Source organism: Capricornis sumatraensis, chromosome 6 (assembly GCF_032405125.1).
Source record: "Capricornis sumatraensis isolate serow.1 chromosome 6, serow.2, whole genome shotgun sequence".
NCBI classification, from domain to species: Eukaryota; Metazoa; Chordata; class Mammalia; order Artiodactyla; family Bovidae; genus Capricornis; species Capricornis sumatraensis.
Genome location: NC_091074.1, coordinates 10,136,443 through 10,160,588, shown reverse-complemented (window position 1 = coordinate 10,160,588; position 24,146 = coordinate 10,136,443). Strand labels below are relative to the sequence as shown.

The window sequence follows — 24,146 nt, the reverse complement described above, 5'->3', positions numbered from 1 at the left end:
GCCAGGTCCTGTCCAATCACTGTGGTCTCTTTGGCCCCTGGCCCCCTTGGTGAACTCCTTTCTCATTAGATCCCAGGGTCACTTCCTGTAGCAGGTTCTTCCTGGACCCTGAACCACTGCAGCCTCCTGTCCGGAACCACGTGGCTCTTTGACCGCTGTCTGATGGGGCGGTTGTCCCACTGTCCTGTGACTGGCGCTTTACTCTCTGTGTCCTCCTTCTCGAGTCTGGAGGACTAGGGTAAGGACCTGTCCTCCCCGTGTGCTCCACACCCCAGCAGTGCGCCTGGCATAGGGAATCTCCTCAGTTACTGCGCAGTGGTGTGGACGGATGCTGGGTGCTTCCAAAGATGCTCTTCCTCCTTTCACGTAACCTTCACATCTCTGTCTGGGCGGGGAGTTAGCTTTGTGTGATGCGAGGCATCAGGATCCCTGCACAAGCAGATTCCAGAGTGCATGTCAGGAAGAAAGAAGGACCACACGACCCTCTTTGTCTAACATGACTTTGGACATCGAGACAGAACTCTGCTGATTGAGGACTTAAATGCTGGGGCTGGGCTGCAGTTACCCATGCAGGAACATGCTTGCTCCACAAAACTCTTCGTCTTGGCTTTAGACGCCCTTAGCTTGTGTTCGGGCATCTCCCTTGTAGCTCAGTCGGTCAAGAATCTGCCTGACCTGCCTGCAGTGCAGAAGACCCAGGTTTGATTGCTGAGTTGGGAAGATCCCCTGGAGAAGGAAATGACAACGCACTTCAGTATTCTTGCCCGGGAAATCACATGGACAGAGGAGCCTGCCCGGCTACAGTCCATGGGGTCACAAAGAGTCAGACATGACTGAGCAGCTAAGCACAGCGCACAGCACAGCCCGTGTCCAGATGTCACCTTCACTACCTGAATACTCAAGTGATTGGAGAAAGAATGGGCTGGTAGAATTTTGTCATTTTTCTCTAAAATTGCAAAAGAAAGTCATTTTTAAACCATGTTTATAAAAGAAGGTTTGTTTTTGTTTAGTCGCTCAGTTGTGTCCTACCGTTGGGACCCCATGGCCCACCAGGCTCCTCTGTCCGTGGGACTTCCCAGGCAAGGATACTGGAAGTGGTTGCCATTTCCTTCTCCAGGAGATCGTCCCAACCCAGGGATCGAACCTGCATCTCCGGCACTGGCAGGTGGGTTCTTTACTGCGGAGCCACCAGGGAAGCCCAGGTTAAAAAGGTTAGTGTGGGTGTTTTTCACTGATTATAAGACACAGGAAAGGAAGTTCCAGGAAGATAGCCAAACTCGGGTGGTGGCAGCTGGCTATCAGTTGTTTCGTGTTTTTTTATTTTGTAGGTTTTTTTTAAAATTCGGTCTACTCTTTTTCTAAAAGTCTTTATTGAATTTGTTACAATATTGCTTCTGTTTTATGGGTTTTTTGGGGGGAGGTGGCGGGTGGCTGTAAGGCATGTGGGATTCTAAGCTCCCCAGCCAGGGACTCAACCTGCCCCACTTGCCTGGAAGGCAGAATCTTCACCACTGGACTTCCAGGGAAGTCCCAAGGCTGTCAGTTTTCAATGATAGCATCTACGACGTACTGAGTTGTGTCAGGACCTCTCCATTTCACAGGAAGCTGAGATTTCCCACCACACCTGAGGAGCAGGGACCGATCAAGAATGCGTCTTATCTAAAGGGTGGCCTCTGTGCTGCTTACGTCACTTATGCACAAGTGAGAGCCAGTGATAACTCTTTGTAGATGCTGTAACAAAACGCCGTTGTATGAACTATAAAATTATTCATCACAGTTGATGGGGAAATGCCAGCATGGACCCTGCCAAGAAAAAAACAATCATGTACATTCATGTAGTTCAGAACACCCTGACACAAGAGGCCCTTTCCCTTCCAACTCCAGAGCTTCATGTTCAATAGTCATGTTTTATTATAGGTGAGGAGACAGCAAATAAGACTCCACAAAGCATTTTATTAAAATGCATTTAGATAAAATGCGGTTGTTTGGAAGTAGGGGAAGGGCCAAGCTGAAGAAAGGACCTTTGATGCTTGCTAACTCTTTTCTCTTTGGTTGCATTTATTTTTAAAGTCAAGTATTCTGTGAAAGTTTTCCGAGCACACCCATGAACCTCAACAATTTGTCCATTGTGGCCATGGGTAAGCCTGGTTTGGGGATCTGTGGCCTTCCTTGTTGTATTCTGAAGGACTGTGTTTTAAGCTGGTGGATTTCAGCCCTCATGGTTTATCCTTCAGAGGCTGCAGTGTCTTTCCAAATGTGACGGTGATATTAACTGAACTCCTCGCGATGCCATGTGCAAAGTCTGACAAGCTGAACAAAGTCCGTTTTTGGAACGTTTTCCCAGCGTGCAAAGGGACGTGATGTCTTTCTGTTCTTTTGGCAACTCCTGCCTCTTGAGCAGCTGCCTGGGGCTTCCACCCCAGTGTGGCTGCAGAGCAGGTGTGGAAGGAAGGAGGCAGGACCTTGGGTGCTGGGGAGGGAGGAGGCTCTGCTGAGCTGCCCCGCGTCCCTGGGAAGCCAAGGTCTTGTGTGGGAGGGGTGTCAGCAAGTCTGGAACAAGCTGTACCTGCCCTGGGACAATTAGGACCCGCGTCTGCACCACGGGACTCCCAGGGTGGGGGCAGAGCTGGAGCGGGGCGGGGTACTGGGGAGGCCAACAGCAAATACCCATTCCCAGTGTCGCCAGCCCACCCCCATGCTCCGGCACCGGCAGAGCACGCTGAACTAACTGCTGGCTCTCACCGCAGGCCACTGTGCGTAGACATGGCCCATAACTGCATTCTATGGCCTGTTGGCCCTGCAAGTCTGTGGCAGTGCGCCTGGCACAGAATAGATACTTTTGTAAAAATCTGAGCTTGAAAGGACATGGCATGAAATAGGGTGAATTCTTAATTAAAAACTGTTAACTCATTCACATGCATTAAATGCTTTCTTTTCAAAAATAAACGTTCACAGAGAGTTTTAGAGTAAAAACTCCTGGATTACAAACAGCCCATCAATGGCACATTCTGTTCTCTAGGTGCCTCAGTGACTTTTCAGATGGGGAAGGAGGGGAGGGATGAGTCGGCTCCCTACTTGGCCTGCATGGGGGTGGGGGGATGCCTCGGCCCCTTACCTGGTAAGGTCTCTGAGGGAACCAGATGCCAGTCCAGAACAGTTATGTGTTTCTAGCCTGGAACACTGATGGACATGATCGGAAGATGATTGGACAGTAGTCTCCTCTTTGTCCTCACCGGCACAGTGTGTTGGAAAGTAGAAACCAGGTGGCCAGCCTTTGTTTGAAAGTACCTCTGATTTATGTATCTTAAAGCCTAGTGCGGTCTCCCATTTACTGTATTCTCCCTAATTGCAGGGGAGAAAAAAAAATGTCAGTGTGCTTACTACACATATGCATGAAAACCTCTCTCCTACTATGTCTTCTTTCTGTTTCTCTCTGAGGTCCTTGGTCACCGTCTGCACAGGCCTCCCCCCACTCCAGGGAGTCAGAGTGACCCCAGGCTCTGTCCATGGTGCTCATGCTTCTCAGACCTGTGGTTGGTCATTTGCTAAGTCGTGTCCAACTCTTTGCAACCCCATGCACTGCAGCATGCCAGGCTCCCCTGTCCTTCACTGTCTGCCAGAGCTTGCTCAAATTGATGTCCATTGAGTTGGCAGTGCTATCCAACCATCTCATCCTGGGCTGCCCCCTTCTCCTTTGCCCTCAGTCTTTCCCAGCATCAGGGTCTTTTCCAGTGAGTCAGCTCTTCATGTCAAGTGACCAAAGTATCGGAGCTTCAGCTTCAGCATCAGTCCTTCCAATGAATATTCAGGGTTAATTTCTTTCCGGATTGACTGGTTTAATTTTCTTGCAGTTCAAGGGACCCTGAAGAGTCTTCTCCTGCACTGCAGTTTGAAAGCATCAGTTCTTCAGTGCTCAGCCTTCTTTATGGCCCAGCTGTCACACCTGTACACGACTATTGAAAAAACCATAACTTTGACTATATTTAAAGTCTGCATTTACTGCATTCTAATTGCAAAAAAAAAAAAAGTTTTGGTGTATTTACAGCACATAGTCATGAGAACCTGTCTCCTGCTATGACTTCTTTCTCATTCGCCCTGAGGTCCTTGGTCAGCATCTGCCCTCGCCTCCCTCTAGGGAGTTGGAGTGACCCCAGGTGCTGTCCACGGTGCTCGCACTTCTCAGATCTGAGCCCCTTCAAAGGAACCATGGCTGGAAAATCATTTGTCATGATTTCCAGTGGTGGGATGGCAGTCACAATGTGTTCAACAGAACTGAAAACAAGATGTGATATAACTTGGAGTAAACTCAAGAAGCATTAATTTCAGTGAAGGATTCTTTGTACATTGTATTAGTAATTTTTATTTATCGAGCCAAGCAGTGCATGTTTGACATAAATGTGATCATAAATCCTTGTCAGTCTTTACTGATAAGTCTGTTACCAGTAGTAAAAGACAGCCTGGTTGTCAGGGGGGTTAGACCTGGGATCCTCACCTAGTTGCTGTCAAACCTGGCCCATGTCTTATCTGATGTGTAAGGAGCAGGTCAGCTTGATAACTCCTGCTGAAGGAAGACCACAAGATGAGCCACGGAGAGAAAACCGTAGTCTCGGGGGGTAACGTGTCATGATCCTGGGCCCCCTAGTTGCTGCTGGAGAGTCATGTGTAGGCTGTCCAGGACAGGAAGGCACCCAGCCCTGTGGGGAGTGTGTGTGTCTTTCCTACTGAAGAAATCTGCGACCTGAAGCTGCCTTATCATCACCGGTACCTCTTCAGTGTTTTTATCCACACAGTTAGAATGATAATTTCTGCTTTTGAAGACAGATTCATCCATTCAGCAATTCACTGGGCATCTGAAGTGTCGGGGAACATGTCAGACTCCGCAGAGACAAAGACGAGGTCGACAGTACGGTCTGGAAGGTATTGGCCTCGGGAAAGACATCGGCACTAGTAGCAGGAAGAGTGTAGAAACAGACTCATTGTGTTTGACAAGGGGGCAAGGCCAGCCACGGAAAAAGGAGGGTATTTTCTATAGATGGTGCAGACACGGCTGGATGCCCCATGGGGAAGAAATGAACCTTGGTCCTTCCTCACACCGCGTACAAAGTAACCAAAGTGGGTCCGTGGAAAAGCTAAAACTGGAAGGGGCGTGAGAGTGCTTCTGGTCATGATGGAAGCATTCCGCATCTCATGTATTGTGGTGGTAACATAGCTGTGTAAATCTGCCCAAACCTATTAAAATGCATACCCCAAATGGGTACTTTGTTAAATTTGTCAATTGCAGTGCAGTAGAGTTGATTTCTGGCTTCCCCGGAGGCTGAGCAGTAAAGAGGCTGCCTATCAGTGCAGTATATGCAGGAGATGTGAGTTTGATTCCTGAGTTGCAAAGAGCCCTGGAGGAGAAAATAGCAACCCTCTCCAGTATTCTTGCCTAGAGAATCCCATGGACAGAGGAGCCTGGCAGGCTACGGTCCAGGGGTCACAAAGAGTCAGACGTGGCTGAGCACGGGCAAAGTTGATTTTAAAAGAGAAATCGTATCCTCTCTCTCCCCTGCTTAACATTTTTCGGTGAACGTCTGATGAAATCCAGGTTCCCTACTCTGTCCTCTAGAGCCCTAGGAGGTCTGGACCCGTCCATGTCTTTGACACACCTGGCAGTGCCCCGTTTGCTTGAGTTGTTGGCTCTTCCTGGAATGCCCTTTTCTGGGGCCTGGGTGATTCCCAAAGAGCTCCAAGGCCACCCCCTCAGGGAAGTTCTCCAGGATTGCACTCAGGTGCATCATGGTGTGTTTTTCAAAGCACGTGTGGTTATCCGAAGTTCTTATATGCACGGGATTTACTCTGCTTTTCCCCATGAGGATGTCATCTCCACAGGCAAGATCTGTATTGTCTGTTCGTCTGTCTCGGGGCCCTAGAATAACGTCTGCCCATAGTAGGTATTTCCTGGCAGCTCAGAAGGTGAAGAATCTGCCTGCAATGCAGGAGATGTGAGTTCAATCCTGCAGAGAAGGAAATGGCAGCCCACTCCAGTGTTCTTGCCTGGGAAACCACACGGACAGAGGGGCCTGGGGGCCTGCCGTCCACGAGTCACAAAGAGCCGGAGCCGACTGAGCCACCAACCTTCACTTTCGTAGTAGATGCTCAGTGATTCTTTTCGAATAGAAGGGATAAGGAATCCAGATTGTGTAGCACAGCAGTGCAAAGACGCAGATTCTTGCTACAGAAAGCAGGGGCGCCGTGGGGCTCGTGTTTAGCGCGGCTCGAGGGGTCGGCCTGGAACCTGGGCCAAGACTGAAGGCCGGCGGTCAGCCCAGAAGGCTCCCTCCCCGCTCCTAGGGGAGGGACGCGGAGGCCCCCAGGGAGGGCCCTCAGAGGACACAGACACGGGGGGCCCGCCCAAGCAGTATTCAGCAGGTGGAGTTCACGGTGTGGTGTTAGGGTCGTTCAGAGGGGAAGAGGGTGGTGGTGGGGTTGAGAGCTGTCCCTGCGCCTTCCTGCATAGACCGTGCCGCAGCCTGTTTGGCAGATTGACCAGCTGGTCTGAGGGCACTGACACCAGTCCCCGCAGGGCATCCTGGTGAGGAAGTGCGTGGGCTGTGGGTGGTGCTGGTCGCAGGGTGGGGGTCAGAACCAGGAATCTGGCCCAGAGGGTGCTCGGGTGGGAGGTGGCAGGACCGCCCGCAGGGGAAGGAGAGGGACTGGGGGAGAACGGGGAGCACCGTCAGTGGGGGCTGGGGCACAGAGACCCCACAGGAGGAGAGGATGGGGAGAGCCGCTGTCACAGGGACAGCTGCCACGGGTCTGTTAAGGAAGAGCCTGGCGATGTGAGCAGGATCCGCTTCAACAGAGAGCAGGTGGACACCGAGGGTCCCCATTAGAGGAGCTGATGGCAGCTGACGGCTTGTGGCTGAGAGGCAGGAGGCCTCCCCAGTGGGTGGGGGGCGGACGAGGGGACTCAGCCCTGCACCCTGTGGGGGGCAGGCCGTACCACCACTGGGCCACAGTGTTGGTTCTGTAGCTGGAGAGACCGTGGAGGGAAGAGGATGGTGGACCCGCAAGCTGGGATCCTGGCTGGGCCGGCGATGTGCCGTGTTTCTGCGAGCATGTCGTGGGTGCAGTTCATCCCCAGTTCTGTGCGGGCCTCTGCGGTGGGAGCCAGGATGTCCCAGGGCGGGTTGCATCCCGCTGGATGCTGGCAGGAGGACGCGGTCTTGTGGGGGGCAGGGGGGTCCTGTGTGCCCGGGTGCTGGCCAGGGCAGTGGGGGCAGCCTGAGGGGAGTCGGGAGACCAGGAACCCCAGAGGGGGCACTGAGCAGGTGGGGTGCAGGGCAGGACGGCTACTGAGAACCTCAGAATGACCTGGAACTTCAGAATTCAGAATGTGGAGAGGAGAAAGGCCCCGGGGTGTGGCCATGTGCTTAGTGGGTGAGATGGAGGGGAGGGCAGTAGGCGGGGGTTAGAGCTTGGGTGAACAAGTGCAGCCACCCACCATGTCACACCCTACATCCCAGGAGGCACGTGAAGATGGAGACCAAGGAGTTCAGTGAGTGACGTGGGCGGGAGGGGAGGGTCGCAGGGGCAGAGGTCCTGGAGTGGTTGCCTGAAAGGGGAAGGGCGTCCCAGTCGGGGGAGGGACACGCCAGCTGATGCTGGGGGAGACCTTCCACTGTGGCAGACCCCGGGGTGCACTGCAGCAGGCAGAGGGCCTGTCCAGCGGCAGAGAGAGATTCCGAGCACCCAGTGCACTCCAGGGTCCACGAGGGGACAGGTGGGAGGAGGCCTCGCGGTGCTGACTGAGGGGACCTTTGAGCCCTGCAAGGTCGTGTGATATAAAATTACGCTGTTCTTGCTAGGAGTCTTATGTTTCAGTAGCAGAACTCGTATATCATGATTTCCATGAACATTTGAAACAACTTCACATTGGGTGTGCTATTTAAAAATTAGCCAGATGTGTGTTCTAACTGGGCTTCTAACATATTATAAATAATCATTTTAAAGTATGAATGCTAGTATTTATGCATTTTTTTTTCTAAACAGGGTTTTAATCAGGAGCCAGCTCCATGGAGCCAGGCCAGGTTTGGCCCCTGGCCTGCTGTGAACAGAGTGCCACCCACTAGAGGATTCCCCCGGCCGGCTGGCTCTGCCGCCTTAAAGAACAAGCGAAGAAGATGGATGGAGTGAAGAGACATCTGCCTGCGTGCTTCCTGCCTCGTGTGCCCTTGTTAATCGTAGTGTCCACGCTGGCGACCACCAGCAGTGTGACCAGCAGCACTTTAAACGGCACCGACGTGGCGGTGGGCTCCGCGCCCGTGGTGGTTGCCAGAACCGACCATATCATCGTCAAGGAAGGGAACAGTGCCTTGATCAACTGCAGTGTCTATGGCCTTCCCGAACCCCAGCTCAAGTGGTACAATTCGGCGGGCAAACTGCTGAAGGAGAACGAGGAGGATCGAGGGGGAGGTAGGCCATCCCGCTACTCCAGAGGGGTCGGGTGGGTGCCCCAGACGTCTCTGGTTCTTGCTCACGTTGTTTCAGGATCTTCTTGAGCCTTGTTCTTTTCAGGCAACAGAGAGAAATAGATACCCTTAAGGATTCACAGCAGTAATGAATTCATTTTTTTCACTCTTGACTCAGAAAACAAAAGGCAAGCATTAGTGTCTTTTAAAAAGCCTCTTAAAATTTCACAGTATAATGCATACTAATTGCTGTAGGGGTGGATGTAAAGTGGGTTTTCCTTACGTGTCTCATTCATAAGGGAGTTTTCCTTTGTTTCATGGAATGTAGCAGTTGTCTATGGTTAAACGGGTTTAAAGGCCATGCTTTTTTAAAGCATTTTGCTTGCTTATTTGTGTGTGCTGAGTCTCTTGCTGTGCGGCATTTCTCTGGTTGTACAAGCAGGGGCTGCTCTAGTTGCAGGGCACGGGCTCCTCGCTGTGGTGGCTTCTCTTGCTCTGGAGCACAGGCTCAGGGCCCACGGGCTTCAGTAGATGAGGCACGTGGGCTCTAGAGCTCAGGCTCAGTAGCTGAGGTGCACAGGCTTCGTTGCTGCGATGCATGTGGGATCTCCCTAGACCAGCGACTGAACCCATATCCTCTGCATCGGCAGGTGGATCCTTAACCACTGGACCCCCAGGGAAGACCCTCAAGGTCACGCTTTTTGAAAGCAGGTTCTGTGCAGCTTCTCGCTAGCAGCCAGAGATCATCTGTTTCCTGGCAGCCTGGCTGAAGTTTCTAGACTGTTGGCCAGGAGCTGGGGGGGAGGCTGCAAGAGGGAGCAGCAATGATGGGGCCAGAGATCGTGCCCGCTAGAAGGAGCCCTGGAGACCGTACAGGCCAAGCCCCTCTCTTACGTGGCTTTTCCCTGGGCCCGTGGTCATTAGCTGTGACCAGAACCTTCCATGCTGATACTACTCTGGTCACAGAGCTGATCCATACTGATGGTGGGCAGACGGAACAGCCCAGCCCCTTCCTCTCACTGCAGGTCAGGAGGAAGTGACGTCACATCTGTGAGGGGATGGTAACCATGGCAACGTGCACATATTCAAGTCCTGGACCCCAAGGGTTTTTCTGCAGGGCTAGGGATTCCAAGGACACTGAAGTGACCAGGGACTCCAGACTGAGTCTGCTGCCCCCTTAAGCCTGGAGCAGAGGTGGTCCCCAGTATAGAGGGCCATGGCGGGGACTCTGAGACCTGTGTCCTGGTGAGAGGAGAGTATGGGCACAGAGTGGGCCTGGACTTCAGCAGTGATGTTTCAAGGTCTGTCTTGGAGTTGTACTGACCACTCCAAGGAGATCTCAATGGTGTCCAACTGGTCTCGGCAAGTGGACCCGTGCCTCATGTCTCTCTCTGTGCTTTGGGTGGTTGAATGCCCTGGAGTCACCTGGGGTCACTTCCCTTCCATCTATGGGCACCGGGGGTGGAAGGAGCAGACACCAGTGGCCTGGAGACAGACGCTAGGTTCAGGGCTCGTCTTCCAGAGCCCTCCGGTCCTATTTGTAGCTGCGTTCGTGCTGACAAATCCCTTGGCTATTCTAAAGCCTCATGAGGAAAAACACTAGATTCTTTAGAAGAACTTGTGACATTGGTACTTAACGTGCCAGCTCAGCTCTAGTGATTACCTCACATAATAGCAGTCATTTCAGGACACAAGTAACACGGGGTAATATTCAGAACTGCCGAGCAAGACAGAGGAAGTGGAACGTTTATCCTCAGCATAAAATTTGAGCATCAGTGTGCCACTCGAGGAGCCAAGGTCTTGAAGTCTTCATTTATGACAGGAAGATGTCCACCTTCTAACCAGGATGTAGATTTCAGTTTCTGGGCTGATCAGCGAGGAGTTTACATGGAGTGGTATTTCATTAATAACAGAGGTGGTTGCCACAGTGTGGGAACAGCGCTAACAGCCTAGAATGTTAGTTGCGTGAGCGCACTGCACTGCTGCCTGGCGCTGTGCTCAGTACCCAGTCGTGTCCGACTCTTTGTGACCCCAAGGACCCTGCAGCCCACCAGGCTGCTCTGTCCATGGGATTCTCCAGGCAAGTTTACTGCAGTGGGTTGTCATTCCCTTCTCCAGGGAATCTTCCCAACCCAGGGACTGAACCCTCATTTCTTGCATCTCCTGCAGGCAGGTTCTTTACCACTGAGCCACACACACACCACTGCTGAAATCAAACAAGATGAGCGTAACTCCCATTAACAACCACGCCTTTTGACTAAGGCCCTGTACCATGTTGCCCAATTTGTTTCTGGTCCTTACAGTGGGCATGAGGTTTCGTGGCCTTGATCCTCATGGGTCTGGATTGAGAAGCAGGGGGATGGAGAAGACAGTACTCAGCAGGGCGTGGCCAGGTTGGGCTTTATTCTCCCTCTGTGCCTACCAGCATTTGCTTCTCCTCCAGGTCTCGGCAGGCAAGGGGTGGTGAAAGCCCCTGACCAGATGGAACAGATGAGAGGCTGGATGGTCGGTGCACCAGCCCCATCACCATCACCAAGAGGCAGTGCTAGGGCCCCACCGTGATGCACATGCGAAGCATGCATACACCCAGGTGTGTTCAGAACCATTTGATGAGTTGCCCACCATGCGTGCTTTGGGATTCCAGGAGTATTTAATAGTTCCATTTCTTGCTGGTGCTGAGAAAGTGACACAGCTGTTCCTGGTGCCAGCCCTGCGGGTCCTAGAAGGAACAGGTTGTTGCCTCTTGCTGGTGGGAGCAGCAGCTGGCTTGCTTTGTGTCCCTCGTGTTGTCACTTCAATCCCACAGATCAGGAGAGGCCACTCTAAGATCTGTTTCTGGGGGACTCGTTTTTTTTGGGGGGAGTTCACTGAAGGACACATTGGGGCTTCCCAGGTGGAGCTAGTCGTAAAGAACCCACCTGCCAACACAGGAGACGTAAGAGACCTGGGTTCAATCAGGACAATTCCCTGAAGGAGGAAATGGCAACCCACTCCAGTATTCTTGCCTGGGAAATCCCATTGACAGAGGAGCCTGGTAGGCCATGGGGTCACAAAGAGTCAGACATGACTGAAGCGACTTAGCAGGCATGCAAAGGACATGTTTGAGGTGATGCACCATTTTACAAAAATAACCCAGAGCTCCAATAATGTGAGCAAGCACAAATGGCCACAAAATGTCCTTTTTTTCAGTTTTTCTTTTGCTACAGGTGAGTAGCCATATATAAGTGCCAGAAAGTGTTATAAAAATGCCCCTGTTATTTCAGGTATGAATTATCCAGTTTATTTTTGCTGTAGTTTCTTACTCTAACTTTAAACCATGAAAATGCACATTGGCACCTTTATCAGATGATAAATAACAAGCATTTCAAGAAGTCGGCTCCGGAAAAGGTATAAGCCTGGCAATCATGCCTGGCTCAATTATGTTGGAAATTCTTACTTCAAGTGAGGTTTTAGGTTTCCCCATGGATTTGTTCTCCATTCTCTTGTAGCATTCTGTCACCAAAAATAATTAAGAATTATCTCTGAAAATAAACACGCCCAGAGTTATCTGAGCCCAGTTATATGAAGCTCACAGCTCTTTCATGGCTGCCCCACCTTTGTAGGATTCATTGTTATGAATTTTGGTTTAGTTTACGTAGCTCTGGTGTTTTTATCCTCTGCTCCTGCAGATGTTTTTAGTAGCCTGTGAGATGCTTTGGAAGGAATGATGCTAAAGCTGAAACTCCAATACTTTGGCCACCTCATGCGAAGAGTTGACTCATTGGAAAAGACTCCGATGCTGGGAGGGATTGGGGGCAGGAGGAGAAGGGGACAACCGAGGATGAGATGGCTGGATGGCATCACTGACTTGATGGACGCGAGTCTGAGTGAACTCCGGGAGTTGGTGATGGACAGGGAGGCCTGGTGTGCTGCGATTCATGGGGTCGCAAAGAGTCGGACACGACTGAGCGACTGAACTGAACTGAACTGAACTGAGATGCTTTTACCTCCTCCTGCCAAGGGACCACAGGAAACTGTGCTGGTCACGTCTTCAGACCTGAGTGAATCTCCCCCACCCCAGCATATCCAGGAGGGAGCCAGTGCCCACAGCATCAAGTGTACATCATTGTTTGCCTCTCTGATGAAGCATGAAATAGTGTGTGAACCCATAAAAGTGCTACACTAAATTCTTCTTTTAGTAAGTTAAATATTTGAGATTTAAAAAGTTGATTCCTCAAAATTAGACAAAATTTGTGTAATTGTAAATATACCACTGGAAATTCAGCAGAACCGAACAATGACGGCTCTTTGAGCAAGTTCCTCCACTTTTTGGAGCCAGTTTTCCCATCTGTAAAGCAGAGATCATCCTCTTTTACCTCCAGGCAGGGTTGTGAGCCTTCCATGATGTATTAGATGCTCAGTATGGTACCTGGAGAGGCTTCCCAGGTGGCTCAGTGGTAAAGAATCTGCCTGCAGTGCTGGAGATACAGATTCGATCCCTGGGTCGGGAAGATCTCCTGGAGAAGGAAATGGCAACCCACCAGTCTTCTTGCCTGGAAAATTCCATGGACCAGGGAGCCTGGCGAGCTACCGTCCATGGGGTTGCAAAGAGTCGGACATGACTTAACAGCTGAACAACAACAGTGGTACCTAGAACACACCACTACATCGGTAAACGGCAGCTGCGTCACTGTTACCGGTCACTTCACCCTTGTTCTGGACAGTCAAGATCCCAGCGCTTCTATCTCTGCTTCATTGGAGAGTGTGTTTTGTAAAGAAAGGAAATAATTTTCTGAGCAATTTCTTTTTCACTCTCTCAAGTTCTCAACCTTAAAATAAAAAATAAAAAGCATGTGTATCCCTGAAGTGTCATTTAAAATCTTGAGATGACACTGTAGTGGCAAGGGAGGCACCTTCTCTTCCATCAGCCACCTCCCCCTTCCCGGCACGTTCCCTCTGTGTGCAGAGGCCCACTGACCCCCATGTGGTCCGGCCATGGAGAAAGCAGTGCGTGTGGATGCTTTAGGGGATGTTATGCACACAGTATACTTTCTTTTGGCCGGAGCCAGTGATTGTCTCACCCAGAGGGTACCAGCCAAGTCTGGAGGCATTGTTGGTAGTCGTGGACAGGGCAAGAGAGGAGGGAGGGGGAGATGACACTACTGGTATCTAGTGGGTGGAAACCAGGAATATTCTCAACATCCCACAACGCACAGGACAGCCCCCTACAGAGAAGTGGTGTTGCTGAGTCAGGTAGTCATGTCTGACTCTTTGAGACCCCAGGAACTGTGTAGCCCGCTAGGCTCCTCTGTCCATGGGATTTCCCAGACAAGAATACTGGAGTGGGTTGCAATTTCCTTCTCCAAGGGATCTTCCTGACCCAGGGGTTTGATCCCGTGTCTCCTCCATTGACAGGCGGGTTCTTTACCCCTGAGTCACCAGCAAAGCCCTCCAAAGAATTATCTGATGCAACATGCCAGCCCAAGTGGAGAAACCCTTAGTTCAGTTCAGTTCAGTTCAGTTGCTCAGTCATGTCCAGCTCTTTGCAGCCCCATGTACACCAGGCTTCTCTGTCCATCATCAGCTGGAGAAACCCTGGTCCCACCTAAAGAAGCCTCTTAGCCAGCTAAAGAATCATTCCACAGTCAGTTAAGTCATCTGTGAGAACCCTTAATGTAGTTTCCCGTAAGAGTGGTACTTTGGTTCATTTTCCAGAAGGAATCATGTCAGAGGCCAGCCTGCTAACGGGCCACCGTTTGTAGTGTTTCTTCAGAGTGGTGCTCCCTCTGAGCAGTGGGAAGACCCTTCCCTATCACTCTCAGATGAAGATAGCCGAGATACCAAAACGGCAAGTTATTTCTCTCCACCCAGTGCTGGGCACTCTCAGAAGAGACTCTTGCCAGCCTGCATGCAGTGGTGTGTTGGCACTTTTTTAAAAATGAAGATTATCAGGTTGAATTAGCTGGTGAGTCAGATGTTTCCTTTGACAGGAAATGAAAAGATGGCTTCCTTTTAGGTATTCTTGATTCATTAAAGCAGAGCACAACAGCAGGCTGTGTACACCCTGAGCCTTCCCCTGTTCCCCCCCTTCCTGAGCAGAGAGCTGAACTAAGCCGGGATGATCCCAGGCTCCTCAGCCCCACGTGATGTAGCAAGCAGCTTGTTAGCAGCCCCAGGACTGGCTGAAGAGGCCGCTCAGGAGGATGGGACCCAGGGGCACAGGGGCCTGGCTGCTGCGGTGTCTATGCCCTGGGTCTCTGCAGTGGCTGGGCTCTGGGGAGGCGGGAAGGGTGGCTCACACCTGTTGCAGAAGCCCCGTGACATTCATGTGGGGCTCCGTTCATATTCAGTTCTGTTTTGTAGAAAGGCTGGATGCCTTCCCTGAGTCTCCTCTATTTCACAAACTAGAGAACAGGCCCCACACTTACAGATAAGTGTGGACTCAGTGCAGCATCACTCGACTGAGTGTTTACACTTCCTTTCTCTCTGGGTAAACGTTATCAGGACCCTCACCTCCTGGAAAGTCTCAGTTGATTTCATGAAAATAACCTCCTTGTTTGGACAGATCCCCCATGTCTAAATGAGGTTGTGAGCAGAGACTTAATCTTCTCGTACCACCTATCAGGGTTTCCCCGGTGGCTCAGTGGTAAAGAATCTACCTGCAATGCAGGAGACGCGGGTGATGTAGGTTCAGTTCCCAGGTCAGGAAGGTCCCCTGGAGCAGGAAATGGCAGCCCACTCCAGTATTCTTGCCTGGAGAATCCCATGGACAGAGGGGCCTGGCGGGCTATAGTCCATGGAGTCACTAAAGAGATGGACATGATATGCAGAGTACATCCTGAGAAACACTGGGCTGGAAGAAACACAAGCTGGAATCAAGATTGCGGGGAGAAATATCAATAACCCCAGATATGCAGATGACACCACCCTTATGGCAGAAAGTGAAGAGGAACTAAACAGCCTCTTGATGAAAGTGAAAGAAGAGAGTGAAAAAGTTGGCTTAAACATTCCGAAAATGAAGATCATGGCATCCAGTCCCATCACTTCATGGGGAATAGATGGGGAAACAGTAGAAACAGTGTCAGACTTTATTTTAGGGGGGCTCCAAAATCACTGCAGATGGTGACTGCAGCCATGAAATTAAAAGACGCTTACTCCTTGGAAGGAAAGTTATGACCAACCTAGATAGCATATTCCAAAGCAGAGACGTTACTTTGCCGACTAAGGTCCGTCTAGTCAAGGCTATGGTTTTTCCTGTGGTCATGTATGGATGTGAGAGTTGGACTATGAAGAAGGCTGAGCGCCAAAGAATTGATGCTTTTGAACTGTGGTGTTGGAGAAGACTCTTGAGAGTCCCTTGGACAGCAAGGAGATCCAACCAGTCCATCCTAAAGGAGATCAGCCCTGGGTATTCATTGGAAGGAATGATGCTGAGCCTGAAACTCCAGTACTTTGGCCACCTCATGCGAAGAATTGACTCATTGGAAAAGACTGTGATGCTGGGAGGGATTGGAGGCAAGAGGAGAAGGGGACGATAGAGGATGAGATGGCTGGATGGCATCACTGACTCGATGGACGTGAGTTTGAGTAAACTCCGGGAGTTGGTGATGGACAGGGAGCCCTGGCATGCTGCAGTTAATGGGGTCGCTAAGAGTCAGACATGACCGAGTGACTGGACTGAACTGAACTGAGCTAAGGACTAAACAACATCTACTCCTATCCATGAGTAGATGAACCATACATTAGTGGTTTACCCTTTCACAGAAAGACCTCTCCAAGGAAAAAGTGAAATCCTTTCCTTCTAAGAAATAATTTAAGGGAAATTCTAAGAGCTTTGTATTTTCATGATGTTAATTTTTTAAATTTATTTTTAACTGAAAGATAATTGCTTTACAATATTGCTTGATTTCTGCCATGCATCAACATGAATTAACCATAGGTGTACATCTGTCCCCTCCCTCTTGAACCTCCCTCCCTCCTCCCCCTTTCCCACCCCTGTAGGATGTTACAGAGCCCTGCTTTGAGTGACCAGAGTCAAAACAGCAAATTTCCATTGGCTCTCTATTTTACACACGCTTGTGTGTATGCTTTTCATGTCAGTATACGTCAAGGCTGTATATTGTCACCCTGATTATTTAACTTATACACAGAGTACATCATGAGAAATGCTGGGCTGGAGGAAGCACAAACTGGCATCAAGATTGCCAGGAGAAATATCAATAACCTCAGAGATGCAGATGACACCACCCTTATGGCAGAAAGCGAAGAATAACTAAAGAGCCTCTTGATGAAAGTGAAAGAGGAGAGTGAAAAAATTGGCTTAAAGCTCAACATTCAGAAAACTAAGATCATGGCATCTGGTCCCATCACTTCATGGCAAATAGATGGGGAAGCAGCGGCAGACTTTATTTTTGGACGGGGCTCCAAAATCACTGCAGGTGGTGACTGCAGCCATGAAATTAACAGACGCTTGCTCCTTGGAAGAAGAGCTATGACCAATCCAGACAGCATATTAAAAAGCAGAGACATTACTTTGCCAACAACCGTCTAGTCAAGGCTATGGTTTTTCCTGTGATCATGTATGGATGTGAGAGTTGGACTATAAAGACAGCTGAGCGCCGAAGAATTGATGCTTGTGAACTGTGGTGTTGGAGAAGACTCTTTAGAGTCCCTTGGACTGCAAGGAGATCCAACCAGTCCATCCCAAAGGAGATCAGTCCTGGGTGTTATTTGAAGGACTGATGCTATAGCTGAAACTCCAATACTTTGGCCACTTCACGTGAAGAACTAACTCATTAGAAAAGACCCTGATGCTGGGAAAGATTAAAGGCAGGAGGAGAAGGGGACGACAGAGGATGAGATGGTTGGATAGCGTCACCAACTCAATGGACATGAGTTTGAGTAAGCTCCAGGAGTTTGTGATGGACAGGGAGGCCTGGTGTGCTGCAGTCCATGGGGTTGCAAAGAGTCAGACACAACTGAGCTACTGAACTGAATGCTTTCCTGGGCATGATAATTTTTGATGCTGAGTGGTCCTCAGGATGGCTGGACAGATGGGGGTTCTGGCAGACATGGGTTTGGAGGAGAACTGTGCTTACAGCATCTCCGTGGCTGTACTGTCACCTTTCTCAAGCTGCTTCACTTCCGGGAGAGGTTGGTACTCTGGTTCTGTCCAGCGGTCATTTGACTGGAAGGTGCTGGCATGGGTATTATTCCTGACCTGTCATGTCGAATCATGGTATCCCATGTACTGTGGCATTTCTTGGGTTTTAGCTGTCACCACACGATGCTTTTGACCTGCTTCTCTAGTTGCTGGACTGGTCCCCTGACCCAGTTCTGTGGATGTGAGCTTGTGCCACCCTGAGTGACTCGCCCTCTGTGTGCCCAGGCCCCAAGGTGACTAGCGATACAAGGTCAGCCACTTTCCCGGCCTGGGACCCAAATGTCGGCTTTGCCCAGAGGGTGTCAGCTGGGAGGAAGTTTCCAGAACTGTGTCCCCAAGGAGACAGATGCTAAAAAGATGTTTCCACGCCCTTGATTTTCTTACATTCAGTTATATTTTCCTGATCAGATCTAGGCCTGCCTGATTTGAAGCATTTCAAGAATCCTAGAAGTGGGTAACAGATACATTCATCTTGAACTTTGGTAGATTCCAGAAACCAGCCTTGCAGCAAGGTAGAAAAGTTACCTGTTTTAAAAGTTACTTGAATTTCTTTAAATTTTGCTATGATTTAACCACAAGTGATTTGGTGTACTTAGGCGCTACCTGCGTTCCATTTTTTTGTGACTTATTCATCCAAGTCCTTTCCCCCCACCTCTTTTTTTTTCTTTTCCTTCTGGGTTATTGCCTTGATTTTTAGGCATTCTTCGGGCTTCCCAGGTGGTTCAGTGGTAACGAACTCACCTCCAGTGCAGGAGGCCCAGGAGATTTGTTGGATCCCCGGGTTGGGAAGATCCCCTGGAGGAGGGACTGACTACCCACTCCAGTGTTCTTGCTTGGAGAATCCCATGGACAGAGGAGCCTGACGGTCTGCAATCCATGGGGTCACAAAGAGTCAGACACGACTGAAGCAACTGAGCACACACACACGTAGGAGTTCTTCATGGTTTCTAGTTACTAAGCAATTGTCAGATATTCTAGAAGTTTCCCCTACTCTATCATTTGCTTATAACTTTAGTATAACATATATCATAGTGTGGAACTTTTAACTGGGGAGAAGTCTGATCCATCAGGGTTGTCTGTTGGCAGTTTCTGGGATTCTTGAAATGCTGAAAAAGGCTTACCTGTCCCAAGGCCATGGAAATATTTTCATGTCTTCTTCACGTTATGTTTTACATTTGGATCTTCAGAGTACTCGGGATTTATTTTCATGTGTCACTAAACTAGGAGTTTAACTTTATTTTTTTTTCGAACAAGCCATCAGTTGTCCCACTGTTGTTTGCCTCCTGATCTGAAATGACATCTCCCTTAATTTAAAATCCCCCCACGCGCCGCCATCTGCATCTGGACCGCGAGGTCTTCTCCGCTGATTGAACCAGGGCTCAGAGCCAGGGAAGAGGTGGGGTGGCCGGGCCTCTGCCCGCAGTTCTCTGCCCCTGCAGCACATGGGCTCCCCTCCTTTTCTCACATGTCCCATCATCCCCTCTGGCCTTGGAGGGCTTTCTCCTCCTGTTCCTCTCCCCACAGCCCCAGCCCCACCCAGGACCGCACCCTCCCGTCCAGCAGCATCCACTCAGGGCACGTGCCACGCACCCCGGCTTGGCAGGGAGTCTGCGTCCCTCTCTCCATATGACTGGTCTCTGCAGCCAGGGGTCGTGTCTGATTCATCCTTGCATCTGCATTCTCTGTCAGGGAGCCTGGAGACAGACGATGTGTAAACTAAGGCTTGTTGACGGAATGCATGAACAAGATAAAAAAGACAGCTGTCCTTCTAAAGACGTCAACTTTATCACACAGTGAGGCTTCAGCCTTCAAGAATAAACAAAGTTCATTGTTGGATAAAGTCTACAATAGGTGTTATTCTAAGGACCCATTGTTCTGGGCTAAGAAGCAGAATATACACGAAACTAACAATTTATGCACTGACTATCCCACTGGTTTCCCCCAAATGAACCACAAGTGTCACCTAATTGTGTTTACTGCAGACTGGGCCTGTTTTGACCTGTGACTAGGAACTTCTGACATGTTTGAGTCTGTATCTGCATTGAATCGGTTGGGCCCAGGCCAGATAAATACATGTCTGTGGACAGTTTCCAGGCAAAGCTGTGGTTTTTCCAGTGGTCATGTATGGATGTGAGAGTTGGACTATAAAGAAAGCTAAGCACTGAAGACTTGATGCTTTTGAACTGTGGTGTTGGAGAAGACTCTTGAGAGTCCCTTTGGACTGCAAGGAGATCCAACAAGTCCATCCTGAAGTCCTGAGTGTTCATTGGAAGGACTGATGCTGAAGCTGAAACTCCAAAATACTTTGGCCACCTGATAAGAAGAACTGACTCATTAGAAAAGACCCTGATGCTGAGAAAGATTGAAGGTGGGAGAAGGGGTCGACAGAGGATGAGATGGCTGGGTGGCATCACCGACTCAATGGACATGAGTTTGAGTAAGCTCTGGGAGTTGGTGATGGACAGGGAAGCCTGGTGTGTTGCTGTCCGTGGGGTCGCAAAGAGTCAGACATGACTGAGTGACTGAGCTGAACTGAACTAGACAGTTGAACACATCCCTGAAGATAACTATAAAAGCCAAGTTCGGAAACCCTTTGAATAGTCAATAAAGTGTTGGTGTCTTGTAACTAGTATGCATTTCTGCGTTTCACTTTTCTATGACAGAATACAGCCATCACTAAAAGCATAGCTGAGATACTTGGAGAAAGCCATTTATGTTCCCGTGAAGTGCCTGCCTCCTGACTTCAACACTCTCTTCTGCTCCTCCTCTTCTACACCCAGGTTCCTCCTTCTCTGACCTTGAACTCATAGATAATTCCTCCACGGAGGGAGTGGGGATGAAAGGGTAGGAGGTGGACAGATTGATCCCAAGTGTTCCCCGTGCAAATAACCTCACCTTCTCCTGTCGCGCTGCTGTATTTCCTACCGAAGTGAGAACGGCCAGTGTGAGAAGTTCCCACAGATAGATTCTGTAGTTCTCTTGAGCTCAGCACCTTCCCTGTCTGTCATAAACCTTCAGTCAACGAGACATGTTCTCTTTTTCTGTGCCTGCTGTGGTCTGGTGTGATCCCAGGCAGTGCAGTTGGTAAAGAATCTACCTGCCAGTGCAGGGGGACACAGGAGATGTGGGTTTGATCCCTGGGTCAGGAAGATCAAATTGATCATTTCCCTTGCTCAGATGATTTTATATTTGGATAAATCTGCTGTATCACATCTGAAGCCTGATATTCAAGGAGTGAATAGACGGGGTAGGAGGCTGGCCCTTGCCCGTGTGGACAAGGGGAGGCTTCACAGAGGGGGTACAGGTTGGTCTGTCCACGCACGCTCACAGGAGACTGAAATCCACCTGATTTCCCGCATCTTCTACTCTTAGAGAGAGGACACTGGCTAAGTTGTTAGAAGCCGGGTGCTCAGGGATGCCAAGAGCCCCTCTCCACAGATGCTGCTCCAGAAAATGTGACAGCGCCTTCTATGGCAGGCTTCCCGCCAGGTTCCCCAGGCCGGCGAGGGGTGGGGGTGCTGCAGGCCCCCACGGCTCCAGCCAGCTTCCCTGAGGACGGTCCCTGAGGCAGAGGACCTGGAGTGATGCAGGCTGTCTCCTGTCTCACACTCCCTGGGGACCCTCATCACTTTAATGCTCACAGATTTTTTTTTTTTTAAACAGTTTCTAGTTGCTTTGGGGAAATATCAGACTTCTCATTAGGCTTAAGTTTATGCCAGAGGGGGATGAAACAAACAAAAATGCAATGTGATAACAGACACTTGGAAGGAAACTATAGTTAAGTTACCCCATCTCTCAGGAGAGCTTCTCTGGCTCACTTGGGGACATGAGTGCTTTTACGGAAATATCCGCCAGCTCTCAGAACTCCCCCAGGGCCAGGCCCAGCCTTGTGTCTTTCAGGGCCTATCTTGGGGAGATGGCATGGGCTGCAGAAGGCTCAGACCCGAAACCTGAAAGGCCCACCTAGGGTCATGTTTCCCGGGGCTCTGGGGTCGGGTCTTTTGACTGGCGGGTACACAGGCAGATGAAGGATGAACCCCTGCTGCTGCTGCTGCTAAGTCGCTTCAGTCGTGTCCGACTCTGTGCGACCCCATAGACGGCAGCCCACCAGGCTCCCCCGTCCCTGGGATTCTCCAGGCAAGAACACCAGAGTGGGTTGCCATTTCCTTCTCCATTCAACCTGATGGGTCTATTGTTTATTTGCAAAGCCAAACCAAATTGATATTCACACCCAGCTTCTGAATCTCCACAATGTAGCTCATTGTAGTCTGAATGAATAAGTCATGTTTCCATCAACTGAGGATAACTTCAATCTCAAATATGAGAAACCCAGGTAAACAATTATAATTTAACTGATTTACTTCCCTGGCGGCTCAGATGGTAAAGAGTCTGCCTGCAGTTCAGGAGACCTGGGTTCAGTCCCTGGGTTGGGAAGATCCCCTGAAGGAAGGCATGGCAAGCAGTATTCTTGCCTGGAGAATTTCATGGACAGAGGAGCCTGGGAGGCTACAGTCCATGGGGTCACAAAGAGGCGGACAGGACTGAGTGACTAACGCTTTCACTCTAGTTCTCAGGTTGATCCCAAAGTACTTTATATTCTTTATACTTTATAAACAAGAACTTTCCAGTGAACGTATATTCTGCAGTGTCTGCAGTGCCATGCTCACCGGCAGGTGAGAAAATCAGATGCCACATTAAGGAATTCCCTAGTAATAATAGCACAGTGCTTTTCCAGACTGTTTGTGTTTCTGATTTTTCTCTAGAGTGTGGAATTGCACAGTATGATTTGGTGTTCAGAGTCCAACTTGTTGGGCTTGAACTCGCATCTAGCCCAACTGATTCCTAACTGGTGCCCTTGAGAGGGGGTTAGAGGGCCCCTCCCTCAGTTTCTCCATCCTATAAAATGGGCTGGTGCTCATGACTCTTTCCTGAGTCTGTGGATTAAGTGGGCTCTTCCTCTCCCTGTCTGTCGAGGTCACCATTCACTGTCCCCATCAGCAGCAGCAGCAGATCTGGTGGTGGGAGGTGTGCTCAGAGCTCACCGTGCACACCATCAGTGGTGGAGGGAGGTGTTCTCTGTTCACCGCCAGCCTCCAGAGTGGTGTGAGGCGCACACAGTGCCACGTGGACCGGTCACTGTGGGGAGCAGAGGGCCCGGCTGACCCTGTCCTCCTTCTCCCGCAGGAAAGTGGCAGATGCATGACGGCCTCCTGAACATCACCAAGGTGTCCTTCTCGGACCGAGGGAGATACACGTGCGTGGCCTCCAACGTGCACGGCACTGTGAACAACACGGTGACGCTGCGGGTGGTCTTCACGTCGGGCGACATGGGCGTGTACTACATGGTGGTGTGCCTGGTGGCCTTCGCCGTGGTGCTGGTGCTCAATGTCACCCGCCTCTGCATGATGAGCAGCCACCTGAAGAAGACCGAGAAGGCCATCAACGAGTTCTTCCGCACGGAGGGCGCTGAGAAGCTGCAGAAGGCCTTCGAGATCGCTAAGCGCATCCCGATCATCACGTCAGCCAAGACGCTGGAGCTGGCCAAGGTCACGCAGTTCAAGACCATGGAGTTCGCCCGCTACATCGAGGAGCTGGCACGCAGTGTGCCGCTGCCCCCACTCATCATGAACTGCAGGACCATCGTGGAGGAGCTCATGGAGGTGGTGGGCCTGGATGAGCATGGCCACCAGAACTTCGTGCGCCACACGCCCGAGGGCCAGGAGGCCGCAGCCGTCGACGGGGACGAGGTCTACACCATCCCCGACGCTGACTCTGATGCCTCGTCGCTGCACGAGCAGCCCCAGCAGATCGCCATTGAGGTGTCTGTGCACCCTCCAGCCCGCCGGGAGCCCTCGGACGACCAGGCCGCCGGGTCCCTGGAGGCTGGAGACGAGGAGGAGGACACCGAGCCGTCGGCCGAGCACTCCCCGGAGTCCGCGGCGCCCTCCACCGAGGTCACGTCGGCAGCGCTGACCTCCGAGGAACCAACGCCCGTCGAGGTGCCGGACCGCGTCCTGCCGCCTGGTCTGCTGGAGGCCGCGGAGCCAGCCAGGCCGCGGGACGGGAGCACCCATGTCGTCTATGAAAGCCATGTCTAACAGTGTAACCCCCCCCCCAACCCCGAAGCTATGCACACCCCGAGATTCAGGGCCACCCCTCGGGACAGATGCAGGCCGCCCTCGCCGCTAAGCCTTACCGGAGACGCCGGTCGTAGGTAGGAGTCTGGCCCCCGCACGCACGCCCCGGTCGACCCCCAGCCAAGGGGGATGCGAGCACCATCTGGGGAGCGGGGGTGGTGACCTTGGGCAGGTGTCTGTCCACGTGACACGAACCTCAGAGGCTCTTCTCCGCCAGATAACCTTAACCGCAGCTGCCCCTTTGGCAGAGAACACTGACTGTCAGAGACTCTGAGTTCACAGCCCTGTCCGGGGCACAGGGCGCTGCTCTTCTGTTGAAAAGGGGTCTGCCAAGGGAGCCGCTGTAGTCCATCCCTCCGCGGCTCTGTTGCACTTTCTTCTCAGTTTTGCCCCATCACTGTCGCTTTATAACCC

The 24,146-nt window shown here is 51.0% G+C and overlaps 1 protein-coding gene across 1 annotated transcript; it reads left to right on the top strand.

Annotated features, from left to right (window-relative positions):
• The first annotated feature begins 8,165 nt into the window (after positions 1–8,165).
• MFAP3L (microfibril associated protein 3 like) lies at positions 8,166–23,693 on the top strand. The gene is made up of 2 exons (XM_068974682.1): positions 8,166–8,457; positions 22,780–23,693. The coding sequence occupies exons 1-2, from the start codon at positions 8,166–8,168 to the stop codon at positions 23,691–23,693; spliced, it is 1,206 nt and encodes a 401-aa protein (XP_068830783.1).
• The last annotated feature ends 453 nt before the right edge of the window (positions 23,694–24,146 follow it).